The following is a 19,178-nucleotide window of genomic DNA, read 5'->3' on the forward strand; positions in this document are numbered from 1 at the left end:
ACCACAATGAAGGAGATTTTGTTAATCTGTCCAGAATTCTTGAAGTGACTTGACCTCATGTGGAAATGCACATCTGTCTCTTGAACGTGGCACTCTATAATGTGACTGATAGAATACTTGAGGCAGGGCACTTACACATGAGAAAACTAGTTGTTTCCAGGTTTTGTTAACTGACATACAAGATAGGAAAGTATGTAGTAGGAAAGGAGGTATAGAAGAAACATTGTTTGATTAAATACTACTGCTATCAGAAAAAGAGCATTGCTTGAGCCAAAACCTGAGTTGTTCCCTTGCTCTCTCTATACTTGACCAATTTTCCCTTTATAATCATCTCAGGTCCAATCTTCCTTCTGTAACTCTCAGTCTTTTGAGGGGGCGGTGGGGTAAGAAGTGAAGCCCTAAATGGCCTAAGAGATCATTACTAATTCTTTTTTTTGTTTGTTTTGTTTTACATCATTGTTCATTTTTAAACAATGTTTGCTTCCCCCCACCCTCAGGTGCAGTCCCCATAGAATTCCCTTCACCAACATACCGGTGCACCATCACTTCAGTCCCTCCCTCCCTCCCTCTGATCCCTCTCCCTCCTCCTCCCCTGCAGGACGTCTCTGGTTTGTAATTGTTTATTTTTGTTTTGTTGTGTTTTGTGTTTTCATTTTTTCCCCCTGATGTCTTATTTGGTTTTCCTATATTTCTCCTATAAATAAAACCATTTGATATTTTTCTTTTTCCTTCTTTTCTTTTTCATTCCTTCACTAAGCAGAATTCCTTCTAGCTCCATCCATGTTGCTGTGAATGGCATGAGTTTATCTTGTGGAGCTTCTTGATCCAGTCATCTATTACTAATTCTTAATGAGTACCCTGATGTCAGGGTAACACTGGCTTCATAAAATGAGTTTGGAAGTGTTCCTGCCTCTTCAACTTTGGAAAAGTTTGAGAAAATTGGTGTTAATTCTTCTTTAAATGTTTGATAGAATTCACCAGTGAAGCCATCCAGACTTTTCTGTGGCAAAGTTTTTATTACAGATTCAATCTTTTTACTGGTTATTACTCTGTCCAGATTTTCTGTTTCTTCTGGATTCAGAATTGGAAATCTATCCCTTTCTCTAAGTTTTTAAATTTGTTGGTTCATGGTAGTCTGTTACTAAGTATTTTGTGATATCAGCTATAATATCTCCCCTTACATTTCTGATTTTATTTGTCTTCTCTCTTCTTAGTCTAGCTAAAATTTTATCAATTTTACTTACCATTTCAGAAAGTCAACTTGGGGTCACATTAATCTTCCCTATTGTTTTTCTTGTCTCTATTTCATTTATTTCTGCTTTGATCTTTGTTATTTCCTTCCTTCCGCTAACTTTAGGTTTAATTTTTTCTTCTTTTTGTAATCCCTTAATTTGTGAAGTTGCTGAGATCTTTCTATTTTCTTAATATATGCATTTATCTCTATAAACTTCTCTCTTAGAACTGCTTTTGCAGCACCATGTAGATGTTTATATGCTGTGTTTCTATTTTTGTTTGCCTCTATGTTCTTTTTTTAATTTTCCTTTTGATTTCAGGGTTTGTGTTGGCTTAGTGTCCACATGCTTGCAAATTTTTCAACTTTCCTGTTATTGTTGATTTCTAGTTTCATACTGTGATCAGAAAAGATATTTGGTATGATTTCAGTCTTTTTAAATTTTCTAAGAGCTGTTTTGTAGCTTGTCTATCCATTGTTGACCTAACCTAGGTAATCCAGGTGTTCTTGAAAATAATGCATATTCTGCTATTGGATAGAATTGGATAGACTGTTCAAAGCCATAACTTATCACAGGGCTCACAATTTTTGTGCAACCAAACCTGTGACAGTTTTTCCACCTCTGAGCCAAGGCAATCTCAAAATATTTCTCATGAAAATAGCTTCTTAGGTTTTTCTGTAACCCTTTATATGGTTAAAAGAGGAAAAAAAAAAAAAGCAAAAACCAGGCTGTTCTCTCCATATTACTCTTGTAATATTTAATGTATTTGGGGAATATTTAAGTTCTAAGGCAGTGTAAAGAATTACACTTTGCCACCCAAGTGGAAATTTGAATATATATGGAGTTTTGAGATTTGTTTCATCTTTTTCATTTGTTTCTATCTCATCTTTTCTCTCCCATTTAGGATCTACCCATTTTCTGCTAAGTAGTCACTATATCTAGAATTACTCTGAGGAGGATAACATAAGATCTTTATATATGAAAACTAAATAGTGAGTGTATTTTGCTTATTATATTTTTAAAGGTGGAAGTGTCCAAGTTTGATGCTTTGGAAGAAGTTTGTGCTGAATTGAAGCTCAAACAATTGCTCTGGGATTCTTTATATGAGTGGGATCAACTCCAGGAAGAATGGTCAAAGGTAAAAAAAAAAAAAAATCCCTCAATTCTTAAATCATTTTGTATTAATTAAACTTAAAATTCTAAGATAAATTATAATTTTAAAATAATATGGTGTATTCTTAATTTTAGTAAGATGCATAATGTTATAATTTTATGGAAAATGCACAAAGGTCTTTAAATTATATACCATATAATTTAAAACTGTCAATATCATATAAATTATATTATATTATACAATTTATAATATAATAAAATTTAAATTATATATGCCATATAATTTTTTTATTTGCAGATTGTTTTTTTTTTATTTTTACATTTCCCATACAATTGCACCCCCCTTATTTTGATCCAAATCCCTCCTTTCCCCATCCCCCCCATAGTGTGTCTCTGGTTTATAGTTGTTTGTTGATTTTGATTTTTTCTTTCTTATAGTTATTCTTTTTCCTGGTCCCTTATTTAGGTTTTCTAGATTCGTGCTATGAGTGAGACCACCGTATACCATATAATTTAAAACATTAAAACTGTCACAGGGTCAACTCTTTAAATTATATACCATTATATACCACAGAGCTGAATGCACTATTATATGACAGGTGTCTCTGGTCCTTCATTTAAAACAATTAAATGAAGGAATCATCAAAAGATCTCATTGCATGACATTCACTTGCTTTATGGTTTCTGAACATGTTACTGTCATGATATATTATAAAGTATTCTTGATTGTAGGATTTTATTTATGATCTATACACTTTAGATTTCTGTTAGCTTAGGCTTCTGTTCTTGATAGCCTTTTATTTAAAAAAGAAGTAATCATGTTCACTGAGTAGAATGGAATCAGAGTAATGAGATCTAGGATCTTCCTTTGAGAGCTTAGTATTAAATTTCCTTTTCTTTTTTTACTTTACCTTTCTTTTAAAAATTTTTTCATTTATGGGCCTCCCTGGTGGCGCAGCAGTTGAGCGCTGGGTTGTGAAGCTTCCCACAGCCTCTGCATCGCTGATTTGATCCCCGGCCACCAGGAACAGGTCCCATATGGCGCGCAGACCTCTCCTGCCGCTCCCACTGCTCCCCTCAGCAGTGTATTTCATCAGTCTGCCTGTTCTGCTCCCCGCTTTGGCTCTGGTGAATTCTCTCATCCTCCCGCACTTCTTGCAGTGCTTGTATTAATAAATAAATAAATCGATAAATAAATAAATAAATAAATAAATAAATAAAATTTTTCATTCATATCTTTTACATCATTGTGTATTCCCCATAAAATTCCCATCATCAGTTCACCCATGAACCATCACCATAGTTCCTTGTGCTCTTCTCTCCCATGTTTTGATCCCTTTTCCTCCCCCTCTCTTACGAATGTCTCATATTTATGGTGCCTGATAGTTTTGTTATTTTTATTAGTATTTTTTCCCTGATCCTTTATTTGGTTTCCCTATATTCCTCCTAAAAGTGAAACCATTCAATATTTTTCTTTTTCCTTCTGGCTTGTTTCACTAGTGTTACCCCTCTAGGTCCATCCATGTTGTAGTAAATTTTCTTAATTACGGGGCCAAGTGCCGAAGACCACCATAGAGTTTGGTTTCCAGAATATACTCTGACGTTAAAACTGTCTCAGGGTCAACTCTCCAAGAGGCAGAATCAATGACCATCTAAACTTACAAGTGTGATATGGACGTGTAAGAAATACCATCAACTTCACAAACATGTTTTATACTTATTCATTCTTTCTACTTATGCTGATGCCAATAATTAGAAGGGACATGTCTTGGTTAAATAACCATGGCACAGAAACATGTTTCTCAGAAATGTTCTAGGTGGTGGGAGTACCCATGGATAATAAAAAGGACAAAGTCCAAACCCACACAGAACTTACATTCCAGTGAAGAAAACAGAAAAAAAACAAGCAAATATATGTTGTGCATCAAGAATTTTAAATGCTCTTGTATAGCTCATTTATCACATATCTCAGAAATTGAAAATGTCCCTGAGTAGTAAAGAAGCTTAGAGAGTTTTCTAATTATTACCAAAGATTAGATCAGTGACTTCCAGAGTGGGATGAATTTACCATAGGAAATGTACAAAAAAAAAAAACCATGCAGGAGCAGAAAGAGAAGAAAAATTTTGAATCTAAGGGGGAAAATAAAAAATTAAGGCTTATAAATGTTATTGCATTCATCCATTTGACCACCTGATAATTTGATATATGTGTACATTTATATTTTTATATGAGAAAGATATTTATCGATATATGCATATGAAATGTTTTAATAAAACCATTTATATTAAGAGGGCATGTTCAAATAATAGGAGATGACTAGGTAAGAAATTTCTAGTTAACAAGAACAAAAATTAGCAAACTTTCTCATTGAAAAGATTTTGCCTCAGGAATCAATTATAAGAACTGTAATACTGCATTTGATGGTATGGGAGATAAGGATATAAAAGAATTCAACAAGTGATGCTTGTTATGCTATATCAATTTTAATAAGTAAAACCATTTCTAATTAGAATTGACTTGGATAAGCAATTTCACTACTGAGAAATTCTGAATAAAGGGGAAAAGGTTATTTTAAGCTTTCCTTTTATCATGTCTTATCTTCTTTTTTTTTTAACTTCTAATTTTCACAGTCCAAATTTGACAGCCTGGATCCAGAACTCCTAAACAGTCAAGTTTCTAAATACGCCAAATTTGTGACTCAACTGGAAAAAGGCTTGCCACCCAACAGTGTAGTCCCTCAGCTAAAAAGCAAGGTGGAAAGCATGAAAGAAAAGGTAAATTCAGTAAAGATTATTTCAAAATCTCCAGGTCAAACAGGTACTACTTCATGTTAATGAGAATGAGTTAGGAATTCTCTGTTTAATCTTCCTTGCAGAGAGAAAAGAGAGGATAGATAGACGCATTCAGTTTTTGCTGAGGCACGGATTACAGCTTTTTCTTCATCTGACCAAATCATGTAACTGAATGTCTTGGGTAGAAGAAATCCTCAATGTAAGGGTTTTCCAAGTATTAGGGGAATGAGTATAGGAATGAATTGTAAGGATGCCAAGCTACTGACCCACTTAGATCTTACACAGTCAGATGAAGCCAGAGCGCTTGTCCATTTATACCATTGCACCAAACATATGTGCCATCTTCCAGGTGTGCCTAGTCGGTGTGTAAGGCTACCTCTTTGAAACCTGTAACTGTTAAGCCAGTCCTTGAAATTGGAAGGAAAAGGAAAATGATTTTATCCTTTTAAGCAGTTTTTGATTTTTCAAAAAGATGAAAAAATTAAAAGAAGAGATCGGTAGGAAAAATAAGCAATGCTTTAGACACAGCGAGAAGCAAATTTTCCCCCTTGAGAAGAGTGATTTTAGCTTTTTGTGTGGCATATTACACTAAGTTTATTTGGGAGGTAGGCTGGATTTGAGATTTGATGTTGCTATAGTTACACTTCATATAGTTACCCTTCATACAGTTACCCTTCATACCCTTCAATTTAACAATATTAAATTTTCTAATGATACTTTAGGGCCTCCCCAGTGGCGCAGCGTGTGAGTGCTGGGCTGCGAAGCTGCCCGCAGCCTCTGCAACGCCAGTTCGATCCCGGCTACCTGCCGAGGGTCCCACATGGCTCACAGACCTTTCCTGCTGCCCGCTGCTCCCCTCAGCAGTGTACTTCGTCAGTCTGCCTGCTCTGCTCTCCCCTCTGGCTCTGGTGAATTCTCTCACCCTCCCGTGCTTCTGACTGTACCCAGTGCTTGAATGAATGAATGAATAAATAAATAAATAAATCTTTTTTAAAATAATAAATAAATAAATTGTTCTAATGATACTTTAGGTTTAGAGTTATAATTGGTTGGCCAAAGTTCTTTTTTTTCAATTTCTATTTCATTCTGATGTTAGGTCCTTCCTTGTGTTGTGTCCAGAGAGACTATTTCTTGCAACTTTCTACTCTGTATTCCTCTGTTATCTTTCCTCAATACTTGTTAGCCTGGAGGGAAAGATAAGGAGGAGCATCCCTCCTGTTCTTATTAAGCTTATATCTTAGCAGGACACTGCATCCTTGCTCTCAGAATTCTGACCTTCACAGGTATTGCTGTCTTTCCTCCAGCTATAGTAATGGACCTAGAATTATTTTTGTCTCTCCTTCATAAGAAATTTTTTTTTAATTTTCCTGTTATGTTTCTCCAGTTATATGCAGATACGTACAATGAGTTATTTCCAATGCCTTGAAATGAGTTTTTATTGCTCTTTTCCATGCACATTAATTTGTTCTGTAGAGAAGTTAAGAGAGATGGGTTGGTTAGAGCTACAATAGTGGCTGATGTTTCCCACCACCACCACACTTCTCCCTGCCCCAGCCAGAACCATAAGTAGATTTTCTTATGATTCTTCCCAGTCTTCCTTGTGAACACCTCTATCTTTTTAACCTCCAGGACTTCGCACTCTCATACAACCTTATACTCAGTTTTTAGTGATTTATTTTTTCAAATTGGCTGAATCTTCTATCTGACCCTAGAAAGCAAACTCTCAGGTCCTTGGTTGCCTTGCAATCACAGTTTGTGATAGGTTCAATACAAGCAGTTGATTTGCAGTTTGTCCAGAAATTTCTTTATTGTAAGAGTGTAAATTGTATTCTTTCCAACTCTCTGTATTCCTGAATTAAATCCAGAAGCCTTGGGCTATGTTTTTAAGATAAAATGTAAAGTGTCTCTGAGAGTGTTTGTTTTCTAGCTTCCAGTTATCATTGACTTGAGGAATCCAACTTTGAAGACTAGACATTGGGCAGCTATTGAACAAACAATTGATGCTACATTATTGGACCTTGAAGTTCCTTTAACTTTGGAGAGACTTGCTGAGTTACATGTTTTTCACTTTGGCCAAGAAATCCAAGACATTTCTGGACAAGCTTCTGGAGAAGCTGCCTTAGAAACACTTCTTAAAAAGGTAAATCTGAAAAAATATTCATTCTGAAGCAATGTAAAGGTTTTCATATTCATATTCTCTTGATCATTTCAAGATCAGCAACTTTTGATTCTACCTAAATGGATTTTTTTTAAAGATTTTATTTATTTATTTATATAAGCACTGTGTATAGTGGGAGCACGGGAGGGTGAGAGTATTCACCAGAGCCAGAGGGGAGAGCAGAGCAGGCAGACAGACCAAGTATACTGCAGAGGGGAGCAGCAGGCGGCAGGAGAGGTCTGCACACCATATGGGACCCTCGCCCAGCGGCCAGGGATCGAACCGATACTGCAGAGGCTGCGGGCAGCTTCGCAACCCAGCGCTCAACTGCTGCGCCACCGGGGAGGCCCTACCTAAATGGATTTTTAAACATTGCGTCCTCTCGGAATCAGTCATCCTGTCATTTCCTAAATTTTATTACCTTTATTATTATAATAATTTCTATAATTGTCCTTTTTCTACTTGGCTAATAGACCAGTCAGAACTTGATGGCAACAGGGTTTGAAATGTGCATGCTTATTTAATAACCACATACCAAGGAAGCTCTTCTATAGCAAAATATGTTATCTTTCAAATTACCAAAGAAGACTGTATAAAATGCTTCAAAGAGACATGGAGAAAACTTCCCCACTTTAGAATAAGGATACTTACTTCCTTATTCTAAACCTACTTACATGCCTAATGATCATCTGTATAAAAACAATTTTTCTTTTAATGAAAGCATAAAGTGGTTAAGAATACACATTAAAATATCACAAATTATTCCCATATATTAACATTAGTCAATAAAATTAAGTAAATTGCTATCATCAATAAATCCATAAAGAAGATGTAAGAATTTTAAAGGGAGTAGGAGAATGGGACACTTGTGTGGTGCTTTCACTTATTTTATTTCACATGCATTTACTGAGTGCCTACACACAAGTGAAATTTAGATATACTAAAATTTGAATTATTTCTAAGGTGGAGGATTCTTGGAAAACAACTGAGTTTGTCATTCTCCCTCACCGTGATACCAAAGATGTATTTATCCTAGGCGGCACAGATGACATACAGGTGGGTAACTAGGTTATTGAAAACTTATGGTAAAGATTCTAAGCAGACCTAGTTCAAAGTATTCTATGAGTAAACTTAAAGCAGAACATACAGATGTTGATTTATAATGCTGCACACCTAAAACTTATGTAATATTATAAGACACTGATACTTCAATTTAAAAAAATGAAACAAACAGTACTTAATCCAAAAAAAAAAAGTATTCTATGAAAGATTATGATGAAAGAATTAAATATGATAGTTACTAAATAGGAAAAAACTAATTGGGAATGCAAAATTTAAATTTACATGCATGAGTGTATATGAAATACTCAGCAAAATAATAAAAATGGCATACACACACACACACATATATATATGAGTTGTAATCTGTAGTTAATAACCCCTGAGGCATTTTGAAAAGCCTAGAAATCAATTATCACTGAAGTGATCTTAGTATTCTTCCTAGACCAATCCTGGACCTTAAAGAGGAAAGATTTGATAGACTTAGATGAAAATGAATGGCATTTCAAGCCATTCATTTTTCTAATCTTAGGATCTGATCATGCTTTTTTTACACTAAGTTTTATTTACTCACCTGTAGTTTACATAACTTCACACTGCCATATGTGAATGTGCCTCACTTACCCTCCACTAACAATCCAGTGCCACAACCCTGCCACCATTTTTCAACAGCCCTTCCTCTCCCTTCTGCCCCCTCACACCCACCACACTCCTGTTCCCTCTGGTAACCAAGATGTTATTCACTGAGTCTAAGAACTGTTCTTATTGTTTTGCTGGTTTGTTCTCCTTGGTCAAACCACTTCAATGAGGCAAAGAAATATAAATGAGCATTTCAGGTTTATAGCACACTAAAAAGCTAATTTCACTGGACTCCTTTTGATTAGGAGCAGATGACCTAGCTTTGTGAACATAAGAAACTAAATCTAACAATCATTACAGTCTTAGTGACTTAAAATCTAAAGACATTTGTTTAGCCAAGGAATCTGGGTCTTATGGACTAATTTAAAAAGCAAATTCCTGGTCTATTAGAGTGTACCCAGGTCAGAATTGGAGATAAAATGACTTTTCAGTTGTAGGTTGGAAGAGCAAGACCAGACCTGACTCCATGCAATGCCTGGGAGAGAGCAGATCCTCATTCAGTATGAGGTCAAGTGATGCCAGGGGTCGGGGCCTCTGCTCTCAAGAAGTTTATAATTTAAATAGAGCAATTAAAATCTTTTAGATTAACAGATACATTTTTTTTTAGTTGCACAAAGAGAGAAGTAGGGTAGGGAAGAAGAGGGAAAACTGTAATCACTCAGAACTTGACATGAATTAGTTCAATTTTCCTCTTGCTTAAAATAATTCAAGGAAAGCGATATGTCATTTGATAGAGAAGATGGCTAATTTTGCAATTTTTGACTACTTTAAGAAATAAAGACCTGGATGATCAAATGGTATAAAGAAGTTGCCAGATACCTAAAAGTAGGTAGAGAAAGAAGAAGAGTGTTGAACAAAAAGAAAGAAAACTTGTGTCATTAATAATTACAGAAAGAGCCAAGATTTGTCAATCAAAACTCCCTTGATGACCTTTGAAAGAACATCATAGTGGACTGTAAGCCATAGAGAAGAGTATAAGGAGAATTGGATGGGTAGGAAATAGAATTAAACTACTCATTTAAATAGTTGGCTTTTAAATGGATTCTTGGGATTCAATAGCTATAATTATCTTTGTGAGCAGAAACATATAATGTTGTATGTATATCCTCCTCCTTTTAAGGTCCTTCTTGATGACAGCACCATCAACATTGCAACCATTGCCTCTTCACGTTATGTTGGCCCACTGAAGACTCGAGTGGATGACTGGTCTAAACACCTTGCTTTATTTAATCAAACGCTGGTGAGTAAGGATAATTTAATTCATGAATTCAGATAATTAGAGAGCCATAGTATTTTAGAAATAATTTGTTCAATCAATCAATAATATGTAGTTTAAAGATTTAATTTTGACATCTTATGATGATTAGCATATAAGGAAAATGCAAACATGTTAAGCTCTTCTCTATACAATTTTCTATTTCAGTGTTATTACCATCAACCTTGTTATTAGTTACCACTGCTGTGAAACAAAATGCCTCACACTTAGTGGCATGAAACAATAACAATTCTGCGAGTCATAAGTTTGGGCATGACTTAACTGGATCTCCTACTTAGGGTCTCACAAGATTTCAATCAAGATGTGGATCAGGACTGGGTTCCCATCAGATATTCTTAAGAAAAGATGCACTTCCAGGTTCACTCAACTTATTGGCAAAAAAACATTTCCTTGTACCTTAGGACGAAGCTCTTCTGGTTGTCAGCCAGAGGCCATCCTCAGCAACTGCATGCAGAAGTTCTTCCCTGTTGACTTCCCCAGCAACTTGCTTCAACAATCTAGCAAATAAGAGAAAGTCTCCTGGCAAGACAAATTATTACAACCTTATGCATCTTGTTATTTTTGTCATATTCTCTATACTTAGAAGCAAGTCACAGGTGGCACCCGCATTCAAGGGTAGAGAATCACACAAGGGTATGATCACTAGATTGTGTAGGCTACCTAGAGTCTTGCCACAGCAACCTCCTATTTATTGGAAAACAATCACCATTGCTTGAAGTCTCCTTGGTACCCTTCCTTGTGATATACACCTCCTTTTTTATTTTCTTCTCCCTTGGATTATCCCCTAGTCAACCAAAGAACCTACTTATGATTTCACTTTGACCCTACCTATTCTCTTTCCTAAATTTCATAATTTTAGTTTGATTTTAATTATGTGTGGGTGACTGTATATTCTAATATCAAAAGTTATCTCTGAAATAATAAATAGAAAAAGATAATTTTTTTAATTTAGTTCATAGAGTTCTTTTCAGGAACATGTCCTCTTCAATGAACCCCTTAAAATCTGACCTCTGTCCAGTGTTCTGTACTGATGGCTGAGCCCTATGAAGGGGAGTACAGTTCAAAGAAAAGGACATGTTTTCACAGAGGATCCTTATTAGAAGCCAGTGCTCAGTGGGCACCATCGTGAGAATTAACAAATGGAAAGTGTGAGTCCTGAGGTAAACAAAGAATGGTTGTGACATTAGGGGTTAGTCATAATCCCCATATCTGGAATGAGAAGTGAGACATAAAGCTTGGGCCTAAATGTGTGATGACAGGAGGCAGAGAGGAAAGGTGGGGTCTACAGACTCCAATTTTAATACTGTATTTCTGCGTTCTTCAATTGACAGTGATTATCTCTAAAAGGAAAGGTGATGAGTGATTTTCTTCTCTCAGTCTTTTGTATTGTCACATTTTGTCACAAACAGGTTTCACTTTTGACTTTTTTGACATTCTTTTAAGGAATGGAAGAATACAGAAATAATTGAAGCCAAAAAAAAATATTTTGTTGATAATCATTTCTGTATTTGGAGATAAAATAAACTTACTACTTCCCAATCCTTCAGATTTCTTTAAGTAAGCATCTGGCCTCCTTCTAGAATGTCTCCTGGGAATGTTAATTTTATTTCTCAGGGTCCGTTCTAGTTACTACACAGTAGTCTCATTATAACTCTGCTCAGAAGAAAGTGGCTTGAATCAGATTGGGGTAAGTCTTGGACACTTCAAAGAGATTTCCTTTCAAGGACCAGTTCTTGAAGTTCTCAAAAGAAAAGCGATACAGTGAGGGCTCATGTAATTATTTTCAAGGTAATTATATGTTTTCAGTTTGATATTTAAAATTTAGCAATGTCCATATTTTCTTCTAGGAAGAGTGGCTGACCTGCCAGAGAAACTGGCTCTATCTAGAAAGCATTTTTAATGCTCCAGATATTCAGAGACAATTACCTGCAGAGTCCAAGATGTTCCTTCAAGTGGATAAGTCATGGAAAGAAATCATGAGGAAGGTGAACCGGCTGCCTAATGCTTTACGAGCAGCAACTCAACCAGGTATAAAACATTTTGTTTTTTAAAACAGACAAAAATAAAGACTTTAAAATCATGTACATGTAAGAGTCTGATGGCACGTGGGACACTCATCCCTTAGTTCTAGTTAGCAGTGATGACCAAGAATATTTGTAATACAGTTGACACTCATGCTAAGCAATGTGAATTGAACACCATTCTTGTTGTTGGTAGTTAGTAGGTGTTAATAGTGTTAACATCATTATCTTTCAGTCAATTCATTGTTTTGGTGCTTAAGAATCTGCTTCTTTTTGCTCTTTTTATAACTTGGGGGTACACTCCACTTCAGACATTAAGCGCAAGCCCAGGTTCTGACTGGCTATAAATCAAGAGTTTGCAAATCCTCCTCAGGTTTGACTAATTTGCTAGAGGGCACAAAAACTCAGGAATCCTATTCACTCACAATATCACTGATTTATTACGAAGGATACAAATCAAAAGTCAGATGAAAAAGCTTCATAGGGCAAGGTATGTAGAGAAGACACTTGGCTTTCCTATCCTCTCCAGGTGTGCTAATTCTCCCAACTCTTCACTTGTTCCCCAACCCAGAAGCTCTCTATAGCCGCCCTCTCTTGGGTTTTATGGAGTCTACATAACATACATTACACAGTAGTCAATTTCCAGCCCCCCCGCCCCCAGTGGAGGGGAAATAAGACTAGAACTTCCACCCTTTATTCAGGTAGGTTTCCCTGGCAACCAACCATCAGCCTCAGTTGTTTCCCAGTCACCTCATTCACATAACAAAAGACACCTTTAATACTCTGAATACTTAGGAAATTCCAAGACTTTTGGGAGCTGTTAGATAGTAGCTGTGAATGAAGACCAAATATGTATAAGAAATATATTTTGCTTACCTAAATAAACAAAATATGTGTTTCTTATAAATCACAATATTGCACCATGGAATGATAGAATTAAAAACTTTAAAACTTTGGGACTTCTGGAAGTGCCTGTGTTCCTTGCCTCTTGGTCCTGTCCAGCCACAATTGCAACACTCCAACCTCTGCTTTTATCATCACATCTCCTTCCCCACCTCTGTCTCTATTGCTTCCCTCTTATAAGGATCCCTGTGAATATAACAGATGGTCCAAGATAATCTCCATATCTCCTTTGTACACATGAACTAATATATCCACAGATTTGAGCATTAGATGTGAACATTTTTGAAAGGCCTTTATTCTGCCTACCACATCTATTTAATGTGTGTATACAAACCTTTTGCATGTATTAATCAAATATTAACGCATTTGATTTCATAGTGATGCCCCAGTCTTTACTAGATTTATTGAAATTTTCAAAACTTATTCCAAGGATTTTTAGGAAAACTAGTGTGGACCTGTATATGTCACTTCAAGTGATGATAAAGCTATGAAGTAAAATTAAACAGTGCAAAGGAGCTAGGAGTACCTGGGGACTGGTGTGTATGTGTGTGTGTAAAGGAAGACTTCTTGATAAAGTGTTCTTTGAGCAGAAATCTGCAGCAATGAGAAAATATGATATTTATGTGGACCTAAAGGAGGAAATGTTAAAAGTTGAGAGTACAAAGGCTAGAGCACGCATAACATGTATGACTGTAAGCAAGAAACCAGAGTGGGTTGGAGTAGAATGCACAAGGAGAAGGGCTTAGAAGGTAAGGCCAGAGGGGCAAGTGTGGTTTGGTGTGGGGTTGTGTTATAGGCCCCAACACAAAAGATTGGCCCTTTGCTCTCTAAGAAAAGAATTCCAGCAAGCACTAGGTATAACTGACTTTATACGTCAGTCTTTAGGCAAGACTTTATTAAAGACTCATGCATGAGGGCCTCCCCTGGTGGCGCAGCGGTTGGGCGCTGTCTGCAGCACTGGTTCCGTCCCCGGTTCGGTCCCAGTTCAGTCCCCTGTTCAGTCCCCGGCTGCCGGCTGGGGATCCCACATGGGGGGGCAAACCTCTCCTGCCACGCCCGCTGCTCCCCTCAGCAGTGTATTTCTTCGTCAGTCTGCCTGTTCTGTTCCCTGCTCTGGCTCTGGTGAGTTCTCTCGCCTCCCATGCTTCTGACTGTGCACAGTGCTTGTGTGGATAAATAAATAAATCTTAAAAAAAAAAAAAGACTCATGCATGAGAAAACCAGTGCCAGAAAGAATTTAACCTGGATCCTCAAAAGGATTTAGAAAAGGATTTACAAGGGGTAGGTCCACAAGGTGGGGCAGAGAAGAACAATGTCATAGCTAGTTGTGGTTTGGGTTGTGCCCAGGCATGTGCAGATGTAATACATTACAACTGTGCATGTGGGCTCTGGGCCTTCTCCCTCCAAGAAACTGCAAGGCAATCAGCCAGAATCTAATGATTTTTGTCTATCATGGCACCTTGTGGTCAGTGTGGTGGGCCAAACTGTTTGTTTTTTTTGTTTTTTTGTTTTTTTTAAATAAATTTTATTTTTATATTCCCCATACAATTGCAATCCCCTTATTTTGACCCCAATCCCTCCCCTCCCCGCCCCCTACCCCCATAGAGTGTCTCTCCTGTTCATAGTTTTTTGTTGATTTTGATTTTCACTGTCTTAGTTATTCATTTTCCTGGTCCCTTATTTAAGTTTTCTAGATTCCTGCTATAAGTGAGATCATCTGGTATTTTTCTTTTTCTTTCTGGCTTATTTCGCTGAACATGATCCCTTCCAGCGCCATCCATGTTGCTGCAAATTGCATGTGTTTATCTTTTTTGAATGCTGAGTAATATTCCATGGTGTATATGGACCACATCTTCTTGATCCAGTCATCTATTTTTGGGCATTTGGGTTGTTTCCAAAGCTTAGCTATTGTAAACAGTGCTGCTATAAACATAGGGGTGCAGGTGCTCTTTGGAATTGATGTTTCTGTGTCCTTTGGGTTAATACCTAGGAGTGGAATAGCTGGATCATATGGAAGTTCTATGTTTAGTAGGTCCAGAAATCTCCACACAGCTCTCCATAGTGGTTGGACCAGTTTGCACTCCCACTAACAGTGCAGAAGAGTTCCTTTTTCTCCACATCCTCGCCAACATTTGTTGTTGCTAGTTTTTTTAATATGTGCCATTCTCACTGGTGTAAGCTGGTATCTCATGGTAGTTTTGATTTGCATTTCTCTGATTACAAGTGATGTTGAACATTTTTTCATATGCCTGTTGTGGGCCAAACTGTTTGGATAGGACTTTCCAGTTCATGATTTAGTTCACTTGTTCAAACAAGACCGAGGTAACTCATTTTATCGGCTCACAGTTTCTTTTATTTAGGATGTCCAGTTGAGGGTTGGATTGGGTCATTGATCACATAGAGCTTTGGAGACCATGATAAAGACTGGATTTGATTCTTGGACAGGTGGGAAGCCAGGAACTGTGATAGGCACCAGAACTACAAAGTTAAGTGAAACATGACTCTTACTCCTTAAGGTACTATACTTTAGTGAAAAAGGAAAACGACCCCTCTGCCACACTTTCTGCCTCTAAAGATGGCAGAGGAAATAGAAATAAGAGTAAGAAAGTGACAGAGAATGTACAGTATTTAGAGGTTGACTTTGTTTGGAAGGTTAAGGAGAAGAAGGCGGCAATTGTTTAGCTTTGGCTTGCGTACTCCTAAGCCCCTAAAAGTGAAGAATGTCAGCTAAAATTATTTCAAAATAAATACTTCATCTATGTCAATTACTTACATTAATATTGAAATTAATGTTATTATTAAATGTAGTAGTTAACTCTCTTAGCCAAATTCTTCCCCAATTTTTAATTTATTAGATCACTCTTTTATCAAATAAAACCAAAGCTTCTAAAATATTAGTATCACATTTTACTTACACTTAAAATTGTATTCTCTATGTATGTGAACACAGTTTTACCAATATGTTTTCTTCAATGAACAGGACTTCTGGAGACTTTTCAAAATAATAATGCATTACTTGACCAAATTCAGAAGTGTTTAGAGACATATTTAGAATCAAAAAGAGTTATCTTTCCAAGGTAAGCTTATAAAACAACCTATGATATTCTGACTCTATTGTATAACCAAAAACATCTTTATTTCTAGCTAAATCATTGCCCCCTACATACTCTGCTATGGGCTGGTTTCTTCCTGCCCACTGGACAAAAATCTCCATGAAGTCGCATTAATTTTATGGTCATTCTCAGGTAATAATACCAAAAAAAATTACCTCTTGTTACCTTAACTCAGTAAATGATCTGTACTAACCGAGAAACTCTGAACTTATTTCAATAAAGCTCTCCCCTTCCCTAGTCCAAGCTTGTGACAAGGCTAATTTGCTTTAGAAACAATGAAGATGTGTAGTGATCAACTTTCCCCAATTTCCTGTTAGGTTTCTGAGGTTTTCCAGGTTAGGAGTAGGAAAGGGAGGAGCAGGAAGATGGTGTGAGAAGCTTGACATGGCTGGTCCTTCTGGCCCCATCTCTCCCATTGTGGGACCGCCATGAGCTCTTTACCACTCCCTCCAATCCCAAGGGATTGACGTAGGCCACTTGCTCCACATATATTATGTGTCTTCTCTGGCCAGACCCTCATCATTCTCTGTTTTCCCTGGGCTTCCAAGTGGGCCCCTTCTCCATACTTTACCTTTATTCATGCCTCAAAATGGCCCTGTTGGGCAAGATCCAAGAAAACCCAATGCAGGATCATATAAGCATGGCCCATAGTGTGTATTCATGGAATCAAATAAGGTTGCTGCAACCACCCATCCATCTACTCAACAAATTGAACAGAATACAAATATAATTGAATAGTATTGAATACCAAATAGATACGAGGTACGAGTTTAAGTTCTAGGGAAAATAATATATCTTCACCACAGCCAAATAATAGACATGTGAACAAATCATTATCATAATAAGAGCTAGCAATTTTTACAATTTCTATAAAAACATCTATGTTTTATGTATCAGGCAATAATTCTAGATGCTCAGAGTGCATCTACACTAATCTTCACAACAATATATTTAGAAAAATGTATTCCCCTCCCCCCAGAAACCAAGCACCAGTAGGTTATGGGTTCAGGAAATTAGTAAATTGGAAAGTGATATGGCTAAAGGATTCAACATTCATGTGAGGCTTTGCTTCAATTTAAAGTTATATTCTAAGTATTTTCTTTAATCCAGATTTTACTTCTTATCAAATGATGAACTTCTGGAGATTTTGGCCCAGACAAGGAATCCCCAAGCTGTGCAGCCACACTTAAGGAAATGCTTTGACTCCATTTCAAAGCTTGAATTTGCTCTCATGCCTCCTGCTGAAGGAAAAATTCCTGGTGTTGATGGAGAACCAGAAAAGGTTTTTACAAATGATATTTTAGCGATGCTATCACCAGAGGGAGAAAGGGTAAGCTGCTTTTTGCTTATAATTCTTCATAAGTAAACTTTGTTACTCTTACAGAGTTGAGGTTAGAGTTTTATTCATTCTCACTCTGAGCATTCATCAAGTACTACTATATACTGATAATTTGCTGGCTCAGCAGTTTCAAAGAAAACCCAGATAAAATGCTTACTTTCAAAGAACACAAAGTCTAGTGAAGACATAGTCAAACAAATAGTTGAAAAGCAGCATGTTAAATGCAATGACAAATGCACATGCTCTGTTACTGGGAACAGAGTGGAGAAAACTGGAGCCATGTCTGAACTCTTGACAAGAGGCACAAGAGTGGACTGTTGGCTAAAAGTGCTGGTTCTACTGCCAGGCCACCTGGATTCAAGTCCCACACTCTTAATATCATCCATAGAATAGGATTATTAAAAATGCCTGGTTACTGAAATGCTGAGGCATGGCAAGTAACACTACATGTAAATTACTTAGAACAGTACCCACAATGGGCAACAAAAGTGTTGGTTGTTATTGTTGGCTATGGTAGCTCCTGGCAGACAGTGAATACCAAGATCTGGGGGAGACAAGTGACTCCACAGAGGTCACACACACACATACATAAACACACACTAATACACATGCACATACACTCACACATATTCCCACAGGGAGCCTAGGAAGATGGAGAGGAGAGCATATCATACGGAGGAACTGTGCAGGGAAATGCCAAGGATTTCAGCCCAGTAAGAGCACAGTGGTGACTCTACAGGAGTGACATGAGCCCATAAACATTTCACTTGTCCTTAATTTGTCTGTTTATAAAAGAATATGCTTATCACTAGCACTGAAGATGAAGGGAGGACCAAGGCTAGAATTTAGGGGAAACATGAAATGTAACTGGAGGACAGAAGAAGAAGAATTGATGTGGGAAACCAAGATGAGCAGGGCAGTGAGGTCATTGGAAGTCTAAGAAATAATAGGAAAAGCACTGAAACTGTCAGTTGTACCTGACAATTGGGAGACCACTGGGAGCCTTAATGAGTTAAAATTTAGAGGCAAACCTCTATTTTTGGCCGGAGCCAAAAATCAGATGACAGCAAATAGAATAAGAAAATGAAGAAATACATGTTGTACATGTAGATTTCTTTTTAACAAGTGGACTCCAAAAGGAAGTAGTAAAATAAAACAATAAGGGGGGGGGGGAGTTAGGTTTAGAGTGGGATATCAATAGAAAGTTCCAATACTTGTTTTCAGTTCTCAGTATTTACATAACTCAGGGTTCTGTCATGGAAATACAAAGGAGGATAGCCTCTAAGTCCCAGAAAAGGCAGCTGTGTTGTCATTGCTCTGATAATCCAGGTTAACTTGGGAAAAGGCCTTAAAGCCCGAGGCAATGTGGAGGAATGGCTTGGTAAAGTGGAAGAGGCCATGTTCAACTCTCTGCGTCGCCTGTGCAAAGCTGCCATCGCTGACTATCAGGGGAAACCGAGGACAACATGGGTGATTGCTGGCCACCCTTCTCAAGTAATTCCCATTGCTTAAATTCCCATGTCTGATTTTTT

At 37.1% G+C, this 19,178-nt stretch overlaps 1 protein-coding gene across 4 annotated transcripts in view; it reads left to right on the top strand.

Moving 5' to 3' along the window:
• Nucleotides 1-19,178, top strand: part of DNAH6 (dynein axonemal heavy chain 6) — a 181,687-nt gene that overhangs the window by 39,441 nt on the left and 123,068 nt on the right. For all 4 annotated transcript variants that reach the window (XM_037527731.2, XM_054701796.1, XM_054701795.1 and 1 more), the window contains exons 17-25: nt 2,257-2,370; nt 4,977-5,120; nt 7,066-7,278; nt 8,260-8,352; nt 10,115-10,234; nt 12,118-12,298; nt 16,175-16,271; nt 17,418-17,637; nt 18,976-19,140. In XM_037527731.2, the coding sequence (XP_037383628.1) occupies nt 2,257-2,370; nt 4,977-5,120; nt 7,066-7,278; nt 8,260-8,352; nt 10,115-10,234; nt 12,118-12,298; nt 16,175-16,271; nt 17,418-17,637; nt 18,976-19,140 (1,347 nt within the window). The remainder of the gene's footprint in view (nt 1-2,256; nt 2,371-4,976; nt 5,121-7,065; nt 7,279-8,259; nt 8,353-10,114; nt 10,235-12,117; nt 12,299-16,174; nt 16,272-17,417; nt 17,638-18,975; nt 19,141-19,178) is intronic.

This window comes from Talpa occidentalis, unplaced genomic scaffold (genome assembly GCF_014898055.3).
Source record: "Talpa occidentalis isolate TD23 unplaced genomic scaffold, MPIMG_talOcc4v2.1 talOcc4.5, whole genome shotgun sequence".
Classification (NCBI taxonomy): Eukaryota; Metazoa; Chordata; class Mammalia; order Eulipotyphla; family Talpidae; genus Talpa; species Talpa occidentalis.